General features: G+C 42.1%; 2 protein-coding genes and 1 long non-coding RNA gene across 5 annotated transcripts; 2 read left to right on the forward strand and 1 right to left on the reverse strand.

Annotated features, from left to right (window-relative positions):
* Positions 1-1,742: 1,742 nt before the first annotated feature.
* Positions 1,743-9,615, reverse strand: LOC120048193. Its single transcript, XR_005476987.1, has 6 exons — positions 9,344-9,615; positions 3,490-3,764; positions 3,063-3,252; positions 2,467-2,685; positions 2,159-2,281; positions 1,743-2,044 (listed from the first exon to the last, which is right to left on the reverse strand). It is a non-coding gene; the product is annotated as an uncharacterized LOC120048193 (long non-coding RNA).
* On the forward strand, positions 8,256-13,072 carry LOC120048192 (SLC35A4 upstream open reading frame protein-like). 2 transcript variants are annotated; one of them, XM_038993957.1, is made up of 3 exons: positions 8,256-8,357; positions 11,966-12,064; positions 12,275-13,072. In XM_038993957.1, exons 1-3 carry the CDS (start codon positions 8,292-8,294, stop codon positions 12,470-12,472), a joined length of 363 nt encoding a protein of 120 aa, XP_038849885.1. In that variant the 5' UTR covers positions 8,256-8,291; the 3' UTR covers positions 12,473-13,072. The 2 variants fall into 2 exon arrangements, with proteins under 2 accessions (XP_038849885.1, XP_038849886.1); XM_038993958.1 differs by lacking the exon at positions 8,256-8,357 and adding an exon at positions 8,890-8,996.
* Positions 8,256-14,634, forward strand: slc35a4 (solute carrier family 35 member A4). 2 transcript variants are annotated; one of them, XM_038993955.1, is made up of 4 exons: positions 8,256-8,357; positions 11,966-12,064; positions 12,275-12,321; positions 13,049-14,634. In XM_038993955.1, the coding sequence occupies exon 4, from the start codon at positions 13,075-13,077 to the stop codon at positions 14,050-14,052; it is 978 nt and encodes a 325-aa protein (XP_038849883.1). In that variant the 5' UTR covers positions 8,256-8,357; positions 11,966-12,064; positions 12,275-12,321; positions 13,049-13,074; the 3' UTR covers positions 14,053-14,634. The 2 variants fall into 2 exon arrangements, with proteins under 2 accessions (XP_038849883.1, XP_038849884.1); XM_038993956.1 differs by lacking the exons at positions 8,256-8,357; positions 11,966-12,064 and having other exon boundaries at positions 12,296-12,409.
* The last annotated feature ends 4,147 nt before the right edge of the window (positions 14,635-18,781 follow it).

Here is an 18,781-nt window from a genome sequence, read left to right on the forward strand (position 1 = left end):
ATATGTAATTTTCCATTTACCCTCGACTTCAAAAACGAAATACTTCAGCCTAGATACTCTATTGTACCTCTTAAGAAAGAACAACTAGGACCACAACAGGGAACAAAATGCTACATTTCTGTGATTTTTAAACTCAGTCCCCATTTTGGATACAATAATGTCTTCTCTTCTCTGCATTCTTCTGAAGTTTCATTCCATGTTGTCATGGGAGGTTGAGCAATACCAGACCACCTAAATAGGAAGTAAGAATCACCGAAAAAACAAAACCACAGAAACTTGATTCAACATAAATAAATACTTTTCACTTTATTTAGAAAGTCTTGAGCAAAATCACTCAGGAAATGTAATCATTTAAGCTGCCCCGGGTTGAACCGGGCAATGGCACGTCAAGTGACCGGGCGAGGTCAGTGAGGGAGGCGTGCCCTGCTCAAATGAAATGGAGGTCCGTGCCACACGCTCATATTGTCAACGATGCAGCATGGGGCATCGTTCAGAAACATACATCTCTTTTCCATAAAATATGTTTGAGTGATAAAACTATTTTTCATTGTGAAGGCAGATAAAGCGTTTTTTTAATCAAAAGTAATGCCTTTCGCATGTGAAAACACAGAATCCTACTCATTGCGGGGCATTAATAAAATCCACTGATTGTTCTCTTGAAATTCCATTCGAGCAGCTGAGATAGAACAGTCCTGACATTTGGAGCCACTCCTCCAACTGGAGTTTAGGCACAGTCTCCTGTAGTCCTTTCACATCTGCCATGTTGTCAACTTGAATCTTTGAAAAAAAGTCTGTTCAAAACAGAGGATAAAACATCAAAACAGTCTCACTGATAATGAGAAAGCACGAGAGGTCATTAAATACACACAGTTATTAAATCATAACAGACGTCTAGACAGAACATTAAGCACTCCCATATTGAAGTTAGTCAACATGAACAATATGCTCTATTCTAAAACGATGTGAACATTCCTTCAGTCAACGTAAAGCAGAGAGCGGATAACTGTAGTAACGTTCCAGTTTAGACTCTTCATAGGTTCCTCTTCTCTCGCAAAAAACCCCCGAATTGCCCTTATTTAGATTAATTTCAAGCCAGCCAATTCTCTGCTGGACTGACGAGAAAATAAGTTACAGACTATGAGTCTGGTTTAGCAGCAACACCTCTGCTTCTTTGAAAACACTCAAGCATCTCTTTTTTGCACCTTACATTGAAGGCCTCCCAATACAATTTGTCTGTTTGTCATGTCAATAGATTTAGTAAATGTTGTTGAGGCATGGTTGGCTAGCTAGCCTTTTTCATAGACTGACAGACTGAATGGTTGATTGACAGGTTGATTAACTGTGTAACGTTGTTCCTCCTCCTCTTCATGCGAAGAGGAGGAGTAGTGATTGAACCAAGGCGCAGCGTTGTGAAATGACATATTTTAATTAAACAAGACGGAATAAACACGAAACGAAAACACTTGAATAATTAACAAAATAACGAAACGAAAACGTAGACAGACCTGAACTATACGAACTTACATACAACACGAAGAACGCACGAACAGGGAAAATAGACTACACAAAAAGAACGATGTACAAACAAACCGAACAGTCCCGTATGGTGCGACAAACACTGACACAGGAGACAACCACCCACAACGAACACTGTGAAACAACCTACCTAAATATGACTCTCAATTAGAGGAACGCCAAACACCTGCCTCTAATTAAGAGCCATACCAGGCAACCCTTAAACCAACATAGAAACAGAAAACATAGAATGCCCACCCAAACTCACGTCCTGACCAACTAACACATACAACAAACTAACAGAAATAGGTCAGGAACGTGACAAACTGAGCAATAGTTGAATGGATTATGGTGGATGACTGATTGACTGATTGATATTCTACTGGATGGATTGACTGGTGAGTTGTATGCGGCTAACTGATGGAGGCAGATCTTGGACAGCTCGCCTGCGGTGAGGTGTGGAGGGTGTCGCGAAGAGGCCGTTCTGAACACGTATATACAGGGAGATGAGAGAGACCAGCAACTCATCCTGTCAGAGATAAAAGAGACAATTATCAATCTCTTAAACACACACAAACAAACACAATCAAAACAGAAATAAACATACATAGAGACATCACTTACACCCACACAGGGTCCCTACCTTGTTGCTCTCTGGTTGCAGCCATCTCTCCACAGCAGTCCCGTATGGCTTTGAGCTCCTTTGCACTGTGCTCGTCCAACCGGTATCGTCTGAGCTGGCCCTCGTGGATCAGACGCACCACAACTGACGGGTCAGCCGGAATCCACATAACATGTAATCAGTAAGTAGTGGGCATTATTTTTGTCCTGATATTGTGCAACAGTGTTTTTTCTACTTGATGTGAATGAACATTTTAGTTACTTTATGGATAAACACTGAATGATAATGAATCAAAAATCAACAGCCAGAGAGCTGTAGTGACTACTTACCTGTGTTGTGTGAGTAGTAGGGCCTTGTCCTTCTCTGTGTTGATGACGGTGGAGCCCCTCCTCAGTGGGGGGATGAAGGGGGGCGATGATAGATGCGTCAACCCGTGTGATGGCGACGCTGCAGGGGAACGCTGCCTGCTCAATGGCCTCACTCTCCATGGTCAGTCAGAAGTCATCCACATGCACCTCATCTGGAGCCCCGAAGTCTGGCCACGTAAACTACAGGAGGGAGGGAAGAGGGAGACACACAGGTATCCACATAAATACAACACAATGCATGCAGACACAGGTTGAAATTCCTGAAAACAAACCAGGCTAAAACGAACTAAATAAACCACAGAGGCCACATATGAAAAATGTATGCAAAAATGGACGACTAAATGTCTCTATTTTTACGGCTGTAGGATCTGTGGCTCTTTTAACAACACTGAGACCGAGGTGAGCCCTTTGTACACAATACACATCGAGATACAATATACACATTTACAACTACAGTACACATTAATAAATGCATGTTAAAATACACAAAAATACGCAGAAATATGCAAGTCTCTTTGCAGTCTCTCCCTGCCCTCCCAGTCTCCATCCGCTCTCACCTCCACATTCCTGAGCTCCAGCACATTGTGTGTGTATTACCGCTGGTACATCTCCATCTTGGGGGCGATGCCACACACACACCACAGATCATGTCATTGTAGTCCCTCACCGTCAGACACTCAAAGGCCCAGTAGCCACTAACCAGCAGCTCCTGGACATTGGCCAACTCCTCGGGTCTCAGAGATTTGACTGATCGACGGAGGGAGGAGGAGTTGGAGAGAGGGGGGAGAAAAGCAGACGGAGGGGTGAGAGGAGGAAAAAGGAATGGAGGATGAGTAAAAATAAGAGCGAGAGAGAGGGTTGGATGAAGAGAAGAAGGAAAAGAGAGAGAATAGATGAAATTAGAGATGGGTGAACATGAACAAAAGTAATAGCTTTTGTAGCTCAAAACCATCTGAACTGTCATTTGCTCCAAGCGAGTCTTACCAGGGTGGTTGTGGATGTAGTCCAGGATTTGTCCTGACTGCCTGGTTAGGATGCTGGCCCAGTCTGAGCTTGCTCCAGAGTTTAAAGAATAGATCCGCATTCACCAACAACCTGTTGCCAATGTTGAACAGGCCTGGGTGGAGGTCGGTGAAGCTGTGTAGGGCCAGACACTGGGGGTTGAGACACACCTTCAAATCAAATGCTATTGGTCACATTCAGCTGGAAATAGGCTGTCTGGATCAGTGTATCAGTCAGCAGCCAGCGGTCCTGCCATGCTACAGAAATATGAGACAAAACACCAGAGACACATGATAGAGACCTTTCCTTAACCACGTCAACGTATCTTTTTTGACACGCAAAGACCCAAACGGCGTTCCATATTTCGGAGCTCAATGGACAATTACTTCGACCTCGTGGCTTGGTTTTTGCTCTGACATGCACTGTCAAATGTGGGACCTTATATATATATATATACAGATGTGTGCCTTTCCAAATCATGTGCAATCAGTTGAATTTACCAATCAAGTTGTAGAAACATCTCAAGGATGATCAATGGAAACGGAATGAACCTGAGCTCAACTTCGAGTCTCATAGCAAAGGGTCTGAATACTTACAGTACCAGTCCAAAGTTTTGACACACCTACTCATTCAAGGGCATTTCTTTATTTTTACTATTTTCTACTTTGTAGAATAATAGTAAAGACATCAAAACTATGAAATAACACATATGGAATCATGTAGTAATCAAAAAAGTGTTAAACAAATAAAAATATATTTTAGATTTGAGATTCTTCAAACTAGCCACCCTTTGCCTTGATGACAGCTTTGCACACTCTTGGCATTCTCTCAACCAGCTTCATGAGGTAGTCATAGAATGCTTTTCAATTAACAGGTGTGCCTTGTTAAAAGTTCATTTGTGGAATTTATTTCCTTAATATGTTTGAGCCAATTAGTTGTGTTGTGAAAAGGTAGGGGTGGTATTCAGAAGATAGCCCTATTTGGTAAAAGACCAAGTCCATATTATGGCAAGAACAGCTCAAATAAGCAAAGTGAAACGACAGTCCATCATTACTAAGACATGAAGAGCAGTCAATCTGGAAAATGTCAAGAACTTTGAATGTTTCTTCAAGTGCAGTCGCAAAAGCCATCAAGGGCTATGATGAAACCGGCTCTCATGAGCACCGCCACAGGAAAGGAAGACCCAGAGTTACCGCTGTTGCAGAGGATAAGTTCTTTAGAGTTACCAGCCTCAGAAATTGCAGCCCAAATAAATGCTTCGCAGAGTTCAAGAGTTCATCTCAACATCAACTGTTCAGAGGAGACTGTGTGAATCAGGCCTCCATGGTCAAATTTCTGAAAAGAAACCAAAAAGAAGAAGAGATTTGCTTGGGCCAAGAAACATGAGCAATGGACATTAGACGGGTGGAAATCTGTCCTTTGGTGTGATTAGTCCAAATGTTCTATTTTTGGTTCCAACCACTGTGTCTTTGTGAGACGCAGAGTAGGTGAACGGATGATCTCTGCATGTATGGTTCCCACCGTGAAGCATGGAGGAGGAGGTGTGATGGTGTGGGGGTGCTATGCTGGTGACACTGTCAGTGATTTATTTAGAATTCAAGGCACACTTAACCAGCATGGCTACCACAGCATTCTGCAGCGATACGTCATCCCATCTGGTTTGCGCTTAGAGGGACCAATTGAGATGGTTTGGGATGAGTTGGACTGCAGAGTGAAGGAAAAGCAGCCAACAAGTGCTCAGCATATGTGGGAACTCCTTCAGAACTGTTGGAAAAGCATTCCAGGTGAACCTGGTTCTGGAGTTTTAAAAGCTTTCATCAAGGCAAAGGGTGGTTACTTTGAAGAATCTAAAAGAAAAAATATATTTTGATAGGTTTAACACTTTTTTGGTTACTACATGTTTCCATAATTGTTATTTCATAATGTTGATGTCTTCACTATTATTCTACATTGTTGAAAATAGTAAAAGTAAAGAAAAACCCTTGAATGAGTAGGTGTACTGTATGTAAATACGGTATTTCTGTTTTTTTAATTTTAATACATTTGCAAAAATTTCTAGCAACCTGTTTTATTTTTTACATTATGGGGTATTGTGTGTAGATTGCTGAGGAAAATGTTGCATTTAATACATTTTAGAATAAGGCTGTAATGTAACAAAATGTGGAAAAAGTCAAGGGGTCTGAATACTTTCCGAAGTATATCACCTTATGTGATATGTGTTAAAGAAACATGGCTTAGACCACATCCCGATTTTAATATTCCTGGTTATTGATTAATCAGATGTGATAGATCAACTGGACAGGGTGGTGGGTGTGCTACGTTCTTAAGGGAAGGTCTTGTATATCGTAATATAACGGTCCCATCTGAATATGTATGTGCGATGGTGGAAATCTACAGTGCAGGTAGGAATATTAAGTTACACAATTTTTACTACCCTTGTTGTCAACTATCTGTAGCGTAGTTTGATGAAATATCAAGAGAATTGGGATCTAGAGCGATATGGTACGGCGACTTTAATGCACGTAATAGTTTATGGGGAAGCACACATACAGATGCTAATGGTACTATTGTGGAAGATATGAGGGAAATAAGAGCATTAGTATGTCTTAACGATGGATGTGGTACAAGAGTTGATGTTTTTATAGGGGTTACGTCCTGCCTGGACCTCACAATGTCTTTTATAATGAATGATGAATCATTATAATGAATGATTCTACTGTTGGAAGTGATCATTTCCAGATTTGGTGTACCTTGAATTTTGATGTTGCTATTTCAGATAGGGCACCATTCAGAAGATGAGGCTTTCATAAAGCAGACTGGGAAAAGTTTGGTGATCATTGCTTAAAGTCTGTTGGACAGTTGTCTTATGAGAGGCCGGTTGATGTATGTGCTTCCTCTGTGACCACTATGATTTTGAGTGATTTTTGAGGAATATGACTCCTGAGAATCTAGTTGATTTTCCAAAGGAAGAGAGCTTTAGTACGTAGGGTCATTAAGTCTGTCAAGAGAAATGCATGGAGACAGTTCTGCTCTACAATAGGCAGGGGTACTGAGCTGGGGGATGTATTGTCTGTTGAAGAAGATGACTGGAAGAAGCAAGTCCACTCGAATTCCAGTTTTGGTTGTGGGTCAAAAAATGGCCGTAACTGATAAAGACAAAGCTGACTTGTTGGGGAAGACATTTGCTTGGGTACATAGTGGTGTTACTTTGGATGAAGTATATAAGCAGCGCAGGTGTGAGATTTGAAATGCTCATGTTAATGTGTATAAGAAAAGTGATACTGTTGACTCAAATATTTGGGTCTATGGTTCAATGAGCGATATACAGGGAAAGATCATATTATAAATGTTGAAACGAAGTGTAAGAAAGTGGTGAATCTTATGCGCTCGGTCTCTGGTTATGAATGGGGTGCTGACAGACAATCGTTGATGGATATTTATAGAGCTCTGATCAGGACGACAATTGATTGCGGGTGTATAGTTTATGGAACAGCTGCAAAGACTTGGCTTCAGAAGCTGGACTGAATCCAGTATATAGCTTTAAGGATATGTATTAGTGGATTTAAATCAACATCTGTATGTGCCTTACTACTGGAGGCAGGTGAGATGCCTTGGGATATACTAATTAAAAAATTGTCATTAGCTTATTGGGCTAGGTGGAAAGGTTGAGCATCCCACTACTACTATCTTAGATGACTATTGGGAATATACTAGGTGGTGGTTTTGGTTGGACAGTTGGAAAGCTTGCTGGTTGCTTGCTGAGAGTGGTTTGACGGAGTTGTAAGTTGGCTCTTCATTGGTGATAGGGGATGTTCCTCAATGGTTACTCCCAGATCATGTTGTTGAACTAACGTTGGTAGAGAAAAGGAAAGATTGGTTAGAAGTCAGTGATACAGGGAAACTGGTTGACAATTACTTTGGAAGAAGTTTTTATACTTTTTTACCGCTTTTAACAGATGGATCCAAGGACCCAGATAGTGGGCACACAGGATCAGGTGTTTACATTCCTGAATTTGATGTGCAGATATGTAGAAGACTAACAGATGAACTTTCAGTATACTCAGTTTTATTATTTAACATTAAACTTGGCAAGTCAGTTAAGAACAAATTCTTATTTATTTACAATGACAGCCTACCGGGTAACAGTGGGTTAACTGCTTTGTTCAGGGACAGAACAACATATTTTTTTTTAACCTTGTCAGCTCAAGGATTCAATCCAACAACCTTTCGGTTACTGGCCCAACGCTCTAACCAGTAGGCTACCTGCCGCCACAAGTTGAACTGTTGGCGATAATAGTTGCCCTCCACTAGGTGGAGTATGTACAACGTGTTAGAATTATAGTATGCTCAGATTCTCTGTCTGTATTGAATAGTTTATCATCTGGTAAATCTAATAGGAGTGACCTACTATTGAAGGTATTAATGTTGTTATGGAGAATTGAGAGAATGGGTGTATTAATGAGATTCTGCTGGGTCCAAGCACATCCAGGTGTGGAATGGAATGAAATTGTAGACTAGTTAGCCAAAATATGATTGAAATTAGATATAATTGATATTAATGTTCCACTGGGTAGAGGTGAGGCCAAATGTAAGATCAGAGACATTTTGATAGATGTGTGGCAGAAGAGATGGGACTGAGCCCAAGGGCCGACATCTATATGCCTTCCAAAGAAAGGTTGGTGGACCAAGAGTCGAAGGTCAGATTAGGAAGGAAGAGGTGGTGTTTGCTCGATTGCACTTAGGACATTGTACACTGAACTCGTCACAACATCTGGTTGGCAAGCATGTTAATGGTTTGTGTCTGGAGTGTATGGTCGATGAAACGGTGGAGCATGTGTTGTTATATTGTTGTAAGTATGTTGAAGAGAGGGAAATATTGAAGTGTGGGGTTATTGAGGTTGGATGAGTTTCGGGGGTTTGGAAGGGATTTGGGGGATGGGGTAGGGTCTATTAGAAGTTAGTAGGGCTCTTTTTTATTTTCTCAGAAGTACTGAGTTAGATAGGAGGATTTAGAAATATTGTAACCGTGATTGACCACACACTTCAGCACAGTCGGTGGCGGAATGTACCGTTAACGTTGGTTTGCGGACCGCCATTACATCATAGAAGAAACTACGGTTTCCACTAGTCTAGATAACACAGCAACCTATCCCTGACAGTGCATGGGGGTACAATCATTTATGACACATGCCCTAAAATAAATGATAGCACGGGAACAATATCTGAATTTAATCCAAGCATGCTGTCAGTCCTCTGTAGTAACTAAATGTTCAAATTTCCATAGGCACAGATCTCGAATCGGTGTCCCCTAACCATATCCAGCCTCGATGGTTGAGAGGTAAAACAACTAGCTAACTTGCAATCAGTGCAACTTTTCCCACAAGCAAATAGTGTTCCAGGCAAAAGTAATCGTTCTGGAGTGGCGGTGCATCCTAAGCATATGAGTAGATCACAGAGCATTCACTTAAACAAAAATGGCGGGTGACAAGGTGAGTACTGTTTTTTGCCTTCAATCTTTTTTAAGTGTCTTGTCAGAAAACGAGCTATTTAAGAGTAGCATGATCCAATCATAAACCCACTAGCTTTAACTTAAAACCATATAGGCACGGTGTGTTGGTAAGTTGTCTGGGGACGTGTAACGTTATTCATTACGGAAACGGTCTAAGAAGCAAGCAGAAGATGGCGGAAAAAACTGGTTTTGTTTGAGACTGCAGCTAGTGAGTTTAATGGGTTGCAGTGGCAAAGAAAAATGCAACCAAGAGAAGTAAAACGGTGTTGTAAACTACTTGACTCGTTTTTAGGTCGGAGTGAGGGTTTTGGATCAATGCTAACTTACTTTGGAAATCCGTTTAACGTCTCGAGGAAAATCTGGGTGACAGTCACAAGAAGTGAAAATCGTTGTGAGCCACAAGAAGTGGTTTTGTGTGTGTCTGCGGAGCATAAGAAGCGTGTTTTAAGACTCAAAGATACCGGTGGAACGTTTCTTGTATGGATTTTCGTAGCAGGGCGCCTATCAAGTTCGTGGTGGAGAGTAGACTCTTGGCGCGTCAACTCCCATTTCTGGTTGTCAATCTTCCAGAACGTCAGTATTTTTGCAGGGGAGGAAACTATTTTGCGTAGTCTACTTCTAGAACACACTCTCGCATCGTTCGCTGGCTACATTCCCAATCCGGCCCTCATACCATTATGGCCCCCTAATCATCCCAGCGTCCAATTGGCTCATTCGTCCCCCCTCTTCCCTGTAACTATTCCCAAGGTCGTTGCTATAAATGATAATGTGTTAAATCAATTTACCTCGTTAAATACATTAAAAGAGATGGGAGGAGCACAGACAGGCTTAGGCATGTCGGCCACCAGGAAGACAGTCAGAACTGTGCATCGGTAATCAAAAAATGTAGGCTATATAGGCTATCGCAATGCTGTATTTCGCAATTCCGTGGCTTGCAATGTCTTGCGTAAATTCACTAAATTAGGAGCTATCAATGAGTAGGCTGAGCTATTCTACACTCAACAGACCGAAGACCAAACACACACTAGCGTTTTAAATAGTGAAGAGAGAGAGGATTGGGGCAGGCAGAGAGACAGACAGAACCGGTAATCTGTATCTAGCAATGCCTCGTAAATTCACCCACAGAATGGCAAAGTTATTCTTCACAGTACCAGTGAATTGAAGTTGAACAAAGCCAAATGTATCAGTTTAATTAGGCCTAAATGTGCAATACCAAGTATTGCCTATAGCGTATTTAATGAAACCCTGGCTGGCTGTTGATGTCCTAGGTCAGGGCTCTCCAACCTTGTTCATGGAGAGCTACTTTCCTGTAGGTTTTTTGCTCCAACCCCAGTTGTAGCTAACCTGATTCAGTTTATCAACCAGCTAATTATTGAATCAGATATGCTAGATCAGGGTTGGAGTGAAAACCTACAGGATGGGTGCGCTCCACGAACATGGTTGGAGAGTCCTGTTTTAGGCAATAGATCACAAAGCAGCATCCCAGCTAAACTTTTTGAAAATGGCGAGTTTCAACTTTCTCATCCATAAATGCAGTCATCTGCAAATACGGTTCAGCAGCTCCTATCATCATAATGGGGGTGCATTGTTATTAGGAAGGACGTCTACCATGGCTGGATCGCTGAAATAATGATTATGATCACACTTCCTCAATTTTAAATATTATGGGGAGACCTATATATACATTTGCGAGCCAAGCACGAGTTATCAGTATAGCCTATTATTGTCTAGACGTGACGTCGAAATATCTTCACGCCTACAGTTAAAAACCTCCAGTAGTAGGACTCTGCACTAATGAGGTGGCGTGTGGGCGTCCGTTTCAGCGTGTTTTCGGAGTCGAGCAAGAGTCAACTCCTACGACTCCAACCACAGGAGTCGGAGTCGATTCCCAAAATCCTGGAGTCGTGCACCACTACTACCAAGGGGGGGTATTTCTGGGGTGGCTCAAGGAATCAAGGCAGAGGATATTACTGAAGACCTCAATGGAGTGGTTGGTGCACATCAACTGACCTGTATGGTGGATGGAGAAAATAAATGCACTTCATTCATGCTACTGTTCTTTGATGAAGAGTCTCTCCATTCTCATGTAAAGTTAGGCTTCATGAGATACCGAGTAAGAGCTTTTGTGCACAAGCCCCTTCAGTGTCATAAATGTAAAATAATTGGTAATGTGTCAAGTGTGTGCAGATGGGAAGAGTATCGTATGCCAGATTAAGTGAAAATATGCACCTGTGGAGGTGAACATGCTCCTGAATTCCTGGAGTGACCCTGTCATGGGGAAGGAGAATGAGGTGGCAACAGTAAGGAGTGTCCAGCGTGTCTCCTATCTGGAGGCGGTGAAAAGATTGGAAGGAACGAGTGGCGGTGAAGAAACTATGGTAGTAGAGACACAACAACCAGTTAAGGTTTCTCATCAATCGAGGGATAGTGAAATGCTACATGTTAAGGTGGACTTTATATTATTTATTGCAATGGTCATAAACTACAGCACAAGCAGAGAAGAAGTCTTAAGAAAATTGGAATCATTGTGAATGCAGCGGAATGTTTTTGGGGTCTTCGTGATTTCACAGACAAGGCCGTGCAAGAAATCCTATCGGTGAAATCCTGTCGTTAAACCCCATCGAAGAAGAAGTTTAAGAACCAAACAGAGCAAATGGAACTAAACGGGGAGGAACCTACTTGAATTTGTCCAATAGAAGCTCTCGTTTTTGTTGTAAAACGTTTTCCATTTGTAGTAAACAGTTTCTGTTACAAAACGTTTTGTAACATAATCAGAATAATGAACACAGCCCTGGTCACTGTCATACGCATGCATAGACTGAATAGAATGCATGGACTGAATAGAATGCATTAACTGACGGGCAGTGACAAAAATTGACAGGCGCTTTAGGAAGTGTTACCTAAGTTCATTGATTGCCAGTCAGTGTAACTTACTTGCATTTGTTCTAGGATCCTTTCAAGCAGATGAAGGATCTCAACCAGCTTAAGAATCAACTGGAAGATATCCAGAAACGTGTGGAGACCGAATTTGCAGCAGGAATTCCACAGGTACAGTATGTTATCCAATGTTAGAAAGTAGGTGAAATGTCACCTTATGAAACAGGACAGCAGACAAACCATGAACCTCAAGTCAGTCCTGAAACAGTAATAGAAGAATAGACTAATGATTGCTTTTTAAACGAGAGTCATAAAAGCATGCCATATATTCTATTTGTTGTGCATACTTTGTCCTGAATGGTGTTTCCTGTTCTCTCCCAGGGGGGCTCTGTGCTGGCATCTCCCTTTTTGAAGGGGTTCCTGGCTGGGTACGTGGTGGCCAAGCTCCGCTCCTCAGCTATCTTAGGAGTGCTACTAGGAACATTCACAGGCATCTATGCTGCACAGAACTATCAGGTGCCCAACATTGAAAGCACTCTGAAGGACTATATGAGTTTGTTTAGAAAAGGACCAAAGTAATGGGAAGAACCAGGCCTAGGCTTTATCTTCTACCTGCCTAAGGTTAAGGACACAACCACCACTTCTGTAGAGGCTCAAACCTCTATTGTGTATACAGCACAAAGAAAATGTGGATTTAACTGGATTTTGAAGTGTCCGTTGAGGTGTCCAGTGTGAAAGCCTCGGTTTGTTTTGGGTTTTGTTTAAAGGTTAAAGGGTAAATCTACATTCAGTGCCCCGGGAACATCTGCTATTCTCTCTGCTGATCACTGTGGTTCAGATTATAAAGTGTGTAAAAGGTGATGAGGTTCTGTACTTTGAGTGTGAGGTTACATTGCAGGGATATTTGACTGCTTGCCTTAGTAAAGTTGCCTAGTACAGCAGCCATCTAATTGATTTTGAATCAAGGACGTTAACAGCAAGACTGTGGTGGTTTCATGTTTTGTCATCACAAATAACTTATCAGCTTAGAATATGAACATATCTTGAGAATATTCCGTTGTGGTTGAATAGATTTAGCCTAATTTAGGGGATTTCAAAAATATATATTTTTGTTGCCCATTTAGAGGGTGTTTGTATTTGTACTTTTATTCGCAGGGTGTTAATAACATGCAGTATTGAGAATGATTGTGATCCATGCTGTGCGGTCCGGGTCCCCATCCCGTCACAGGAGGTGGTGGAGGAAGAGGGTCCAGTGGGGTGTCCTCCTAGGACTGATGGTCCTGATCTATGGCTCCCATGCCCCCCTAATAGCCCTCACCAAGGTGGATGGGCGGGTTCCCTTTAGCTCCTCCTCCTGTGTGCTTCTGATAGAGCTAACCAAGCTTTTGGTGTCCCTAGCCACTCTGCTCCTGACTGGGGACCTGTCTGCCCCACATGTCCCCCTGTCCCTGGCCCTCGTGGCCCCTTACGCAGTCCCAGCCACACTCTATGCCTTCAACAACAACCTGGTGGTCCTCATGCAGATCTACATGGACCCCAGCTCCTTCCAGGTCCTCAGCAACCTGAAGATCGCCTCCACGGCCCTGCTTTACTCCTTCTGCCTGGGGAAGAGGCTGCGGTCCGCCCAGTGGCTGGCCCTGGGGATCCTCATGGGGGCCGGGGTGTGTCACAGCTACTACAGTCTGGATCTGGAGTATCCAGGGCAAACTGAGGACCAGGCCAGTTCCAGGCTTCACATCACAGCCTGGGGCCTTGTTCTAGTGCTGGTTTACTGCTTCATCTCAGGGCTGGCGGCCGTCTACACAGAGCAGGTGCTGAAGAGCCAGCGACTACCCCTAAGCCTGCAGAACCTATACCTGTACGTGTTTGGATTGGCCATCAACTTGGTCTCGCACCTCTTAAGCATGGGGGGAGAACAGGGTTTCCTGGAGGGTTACTCAGAGGTGGTGTGGGCCATTGTGGCTGGGCAGGCAGCAAATGGGCTGCTGATGTCAGTAGTGCTGAAGCATGGCAGCGGCATCACCAGGCTGTTTGTCATCTCTTGCTCTATGCTGGTCAATGCTCTGCTCTCCTGGGCCCTACTGGGCCTGCAGCTCACCCCCTTCTTCCTGTTACCCACCTCTATGATTGGCCTGGCAGCCTATCTGTACTACAGTTAGCAGAACTCTGCTAACTGACTCCCATTCCACCACCCCACCACAATCTCTGGCAGCACTTTTTACCAGATGATACGTTGACATTAAGGTTGGAATGTTTTTGGTTGGAGTGTTCTTTTCCCGTTTGAAATGCATTTTTATTTTAGTGATTCAGATCCAGTATTTTTCATCTCATGTCCCAAATGGTCCATTTTTAGTTTGAGTTATTTGAAGTTTCTAATTTGATTGTTGATTTATGTAATAGAAGCTGCACTTTAGCTGAGACTTACAGAGCCCTTCGTCACACCGTCACTGTGACGATCTGTTATGCATAATGTACTGCCTACTTTTCACTTGCCTTTGATTTCCAGGTCAATCAAATTCCTCCATATTCATTCAAGCCTTTTCTTCAATGTATCATGGGTAGGTGGATTTGAGTAATACGTCTCCATTATTTCTACATTGTCCCCCAACACTTAAGTGGTGCTATAATTGTCAGTATGATCATTATATTAGCATTTATCATTACCTCTGCCAATGTCAAGACGTATAGTACAGAAAGTGTTTATGCAATACTATATATTAAAGATGAATATTTCAAATGGTTGTTTTATTTCTTTGGTATTTTCTATCAGAAATAACATGCCATAAATCCATGAGAAACATTTTCCCATCCTCTCACTGTTACTGGGATACTCTTTGTCCCTTGAGGTCACCCTGCACACACAGAATGTCCTTTAGCTCTGCCAATGCTATGGAGGAAGAAGAGAAAGAGAGAATCTGATTTATTGATGAACTAGGTTTAAAACCAATAAATCAAGGTATGCAAGTGATTTAAAAATCAGTTTTTCTCAAAGTAGTATCTACTCTGCCTGTACTGAGACAAAAATATGTTATAGTTAATGTTATACAAGTGTTATCCAGGTGTGTAACTCACCTTTGCGGAGCTGTTTGTTGTCTGCCTGTAGCTGTTGGTTCTGAGAGGACAGGTAGACTGCATCCTGTATGGCCTCCAGCAGGAGAGTCCTGTACCTGCCCTCTGACACCCTCCTCTGCTTCTCACTCACCTGGCGGAAGACCCGGAACACCTGATAAGGAATTGAGGGTGGGGAGACAGAGCTTAGTATGGTGGTGAAAGGTGTGACACTGGCACAAATGGGCAAGATAGGCAGCGTTGGTTCAAACAATGGCAGTGCAGGTAAGGGCCCTACCTGCAGACTCTCCTCCCTAAGAGAGTGCAGCTCATGCTGGTGTCTGTGGTACTGTGTCTCCAGGTCTCTCTCGGCCTCCGAGGCCTCAGTGTGCAGGGCCTCCATCTGTAGAATCAGGACCTGTCTCTCTCTGCCCAGGACCAACAGCTCCCTCTGGGGGCCCTCAGTCTGACCATAGGGGTAGATTTATGGAGGCAGGACATTTGACAGTTTGAGTGTCTAAGATGTGAGGAATATCATGATTAAATCAATCTCAAGTGTTACTCACCTGCTCCTGCCCCAGCTCTCTTTCCATCTTCTCCACCTCCTCCTGTATCACTCTCCCATGATCCTCTTTGATCTTCCTCCTCCGCTCCTGTGCTCTGTTGTACTCCGCCTGGTACCAGTCCTCAAGTTGTCAAAGGAGGAAGATATTTTACATTAGGGACAGATCACTTTGTTCTTCTCAACCTCACAGAACAGTAGAGTATTCCTGGTACCTGTTCTGAGTGGTCAGATTTCTCACTGCTCTCCTGTTTCTCCTCTCTCAGGGCTTCCTTTAGCTGCTGGATCGTACCCACTCTCTCCTGCATCCTCTCCACACTTACTCTCCCCTCTGTGAAAAAGGAAAGACACAGTTCTTGGGATTCACTGTTCATAGCGACATAGGCCTCTGATCTCTACACTATTATATTCTGTAAGCCTAACACCCGATATAACGGATCACAATCATCAACTGAGAAGATTAGATGAATCAGGTAGAAATCCTGAGCAAAGCTGGAATAGTGTAGGTTCAATGGCTGTTCATTATGAGAGAATGCCAAGAGCGTGCAAAGCTGTAATTAAGGCAAAGGGTGGCTACTTTGAAGAATCTAAAATACATTTAGATTTATTACTTATATTTTCCTTTATTATATTACATACATTTGAAGGACAGTATATTTTATATTAGTAATCTTTTGTTTGTTTTTAGTCCTAGTGATGGAGTCAAATTGGGGTCACGATAGGGGCTGCACCAAATGTTTGATGTAATGTTGCATTGATAGAAGGGGAGGGGCTATGGGACCCCTCCTCCTCTACATTTATAGGGTAACAATATATATATATTCATTGTAGGGATTTAGAATGGTTCCACAGTCTTTAAGTCTGTGCCTCTTATAAAGAAATGGGATATGGGGGGGGGGGGTCTGTGAGAAAGCATTTCAAATATAAACAAAGAGCCCTGTAGGGGAGTAGAAGAGATAAGAGGCTAGTCAGACATACTTCTATAAATCAACTTGGGGGAGTGGGCTTTTACTGCTGAGACCTTAGAAAACACTGGAACTATTGTATTTCTTACAAGTTTGTATAGCTGTGTTTGCATGGGCCTGGTCTGAGGAGTAGCAGGTAATGACATCACAGGGGGTTGACTACAAGCATGATAAAAACAACTTGGACTTTTCCTATGGGGCAGAACTCAGGAGAGACATCAGTTGTATGTGTGATGTTTGATCTTTGACTTCTGTCTACAGCTGTATATTGATTAAAATTGTTATGATTTATAAGTGCACATTTTGAGTGTTCCTTCTTTGTTAAGTAATAAAACGGAGCACAGAAAAACGGAACCAACACTAGCGTTCAGCTACCCTCAACCCCTCCCATCTATCTCTGAAGACCATCTAGTTTTGATTTATAGCTGACATATACAGTATTTTTCTAATGTACTGTGATGTTTCACAAAAGTTCTGAAGCTTTCTATTGTCATAGTTTCTAGAGATTGTAAAAGAAACATTTTCTAAGAGTATTATTATATTATTAATCGATTGACTATGACTTTTCAAATCACCCAGCAGTGCTATTTACAGAGTTCCAAGTAAATGTTGCAATTTGTCAGCCATTCCTGATCTAATTATTCTGTCTCTTCACAGTAAAATATGCAGAGCTGGGATGTTTATATCCCCCATATATATATAACATTCTATTGATTGCAAGAATTTTGTATAACCATTTAAATTGAAAAACAAATTTTGTGTATCACTTCATAAACCATGAAATTGCAACCAGCTATCTATTTTTTTGTTGTTTTAAAAATAGTAATATTTTGGAGATTATTTCATTTTCAAATAACCGAAAGTGAGAGGTTCTAATCTGAATGAAGGGAAAAGGCCATTCTTGAACACGGGGTGAGTCATTCTTATTAATCTGCTAGATAACGAGTTTGGATTTAAACATCGTTTTTGTATGATTGAGGCCTTTAGTGAGAGGTCCAATCCTTTAATATTTCATAATTTCTGCCTTCCGGATTCATATTCATTATATAAATAGGCCTGTTTAATTTTGTCTGGCTTGCCGTTCCAAAAAGAGTGGAATCGTTTTTTGCTCATATAATTTAATGGTAGGCCTATCAAAACTGTGAATTTTAAGGAGAAAGCAAGTGCATGATCCCACAGGAAATATGCTTTTTTTTTTTTTATGCTCCGGAGTTGGGAATATTGGTAGCCTACACTACCGTTCAAAAGTTTGTGGTCACTTAGAAATGTCCTTGTTTTTGAAAGAAAAGCAATAAAATAACATAAAATTGATCAGAAATACAGTGTAGACATTGTTAATGTTGTAAATGACTATTGTAGCTGGAAACGGCAGATATTTTATGGAATATCTACATAGGCGTACAGAGGCCCATTATCGGCAACCATCACTCCTGTGTTCCAATGGCACGTTGTGTTAGCTAATCCAAGTTTATCATTTTAAAAGGCTAATTGGTCATTAGAAAACCCTTTTGCAATTATGTAAGCACAGCTGAAAACTGTTGTCCTGATTAAAGAAGCAATAAAACTGGCCTTCTTTAGACTAGTTGAGTATTTTTTTTATTTTATTTCACCAGTTGAGAACAAGTTCTCACTTACAACTGCGACCTGGGCAAGATAAAGCAAAGCAGTGTGACAAAAACAACAACACAGAGTTACACATAAACAAACATACAGTCAATAACACAATAGAAAAATATATGTGCAAATGTAGGCCATAGAGGTGAAATAATTACAATTTAGCATTAACACTGGAGTGATGATGTGCAGATGATGATGTGCAAGTAGAGATACTGGGGTGCAAAAGAGCAAGAAGATAAATAACAATATGGGGTTGAGTTAGTTGGGGTGTGCTATTTATAGATTGGCTGTGTACAGGTACAGTGATCTGTGAGCTGCTCTGACAGCTGATGCTTAAAGTTAAAGAGGGAGATTTAAGTCTCCAGCTTCAGTGATTTTTGCAATTCGTTCCAGTCATTCGCAGCAGAGAACTGGAAGGAAAGGCGGCCAAAGGAAGTGTTGGCTTTGGGGATGACCAGTGAAATATACCTGCTGGAGCGCGTGCTACGGGTGGGTGTTGTTATGGTGACCAGTGAGCTGAGATAAGGCGGGGCTTTACCTAGCAAAGACTTATAGATGGGTTTGGCGAGTGGGCCAGTGGGTTAGGCGACGAATATGTAGCGAGGGCCAGCCAACGAGAGCATACAGGTCGCAGTGGTGGGTAGTATATGGGGCTTTGGCGACAAAACGGATGGCACTGTGATAGACTACATCTAT

The sequence above is a fragment of the Salvelinus namaycush genome, chromosome 5, assembly GCF_016432855.1.
Source record: "Salvelinus namaycush isolate Seneca chromosome 5, SaNama_1.0, whole genome shotgun sequence".
NCBI classification, from domain to species: domain Eukaryota; kingdom Metazoa; phylum Chordata; class Actinopteri; order Salmoniformes; family Salmonidae; genus Salvelinus; species Salvelinus namaycush.

Coding starts and splice junctions, on each gene's coding strand:
- LOC120048192 (XM_038993957.1), top strand. CDS start 8,292: ATGTTAATGGTTTGTGTCTGGAGTGTATGGTCGATGAAACGGTGGAGC. Junction 8,358..11,965: donor GCATGTGTTGTTATATTGTT/GTAAGTATGTTG, acceptor CATTTGTTCTAG/GATCCTTTCAAGCAGATGAA. Junction 12,065..12,274: donor TTGCAGCAGGAATTCCACAG/GTACAGTATGTT, acceptor GTTCTCTCCCAG/GGGGGCTCTGTGCTGGCATC.
- slc35a4 (XM_038993955.1), top strand. CDS start 13,075: ATGATTGTGATCCATGCTGTGCGGTCCGGGTCCCCATCCCGTCACAGG.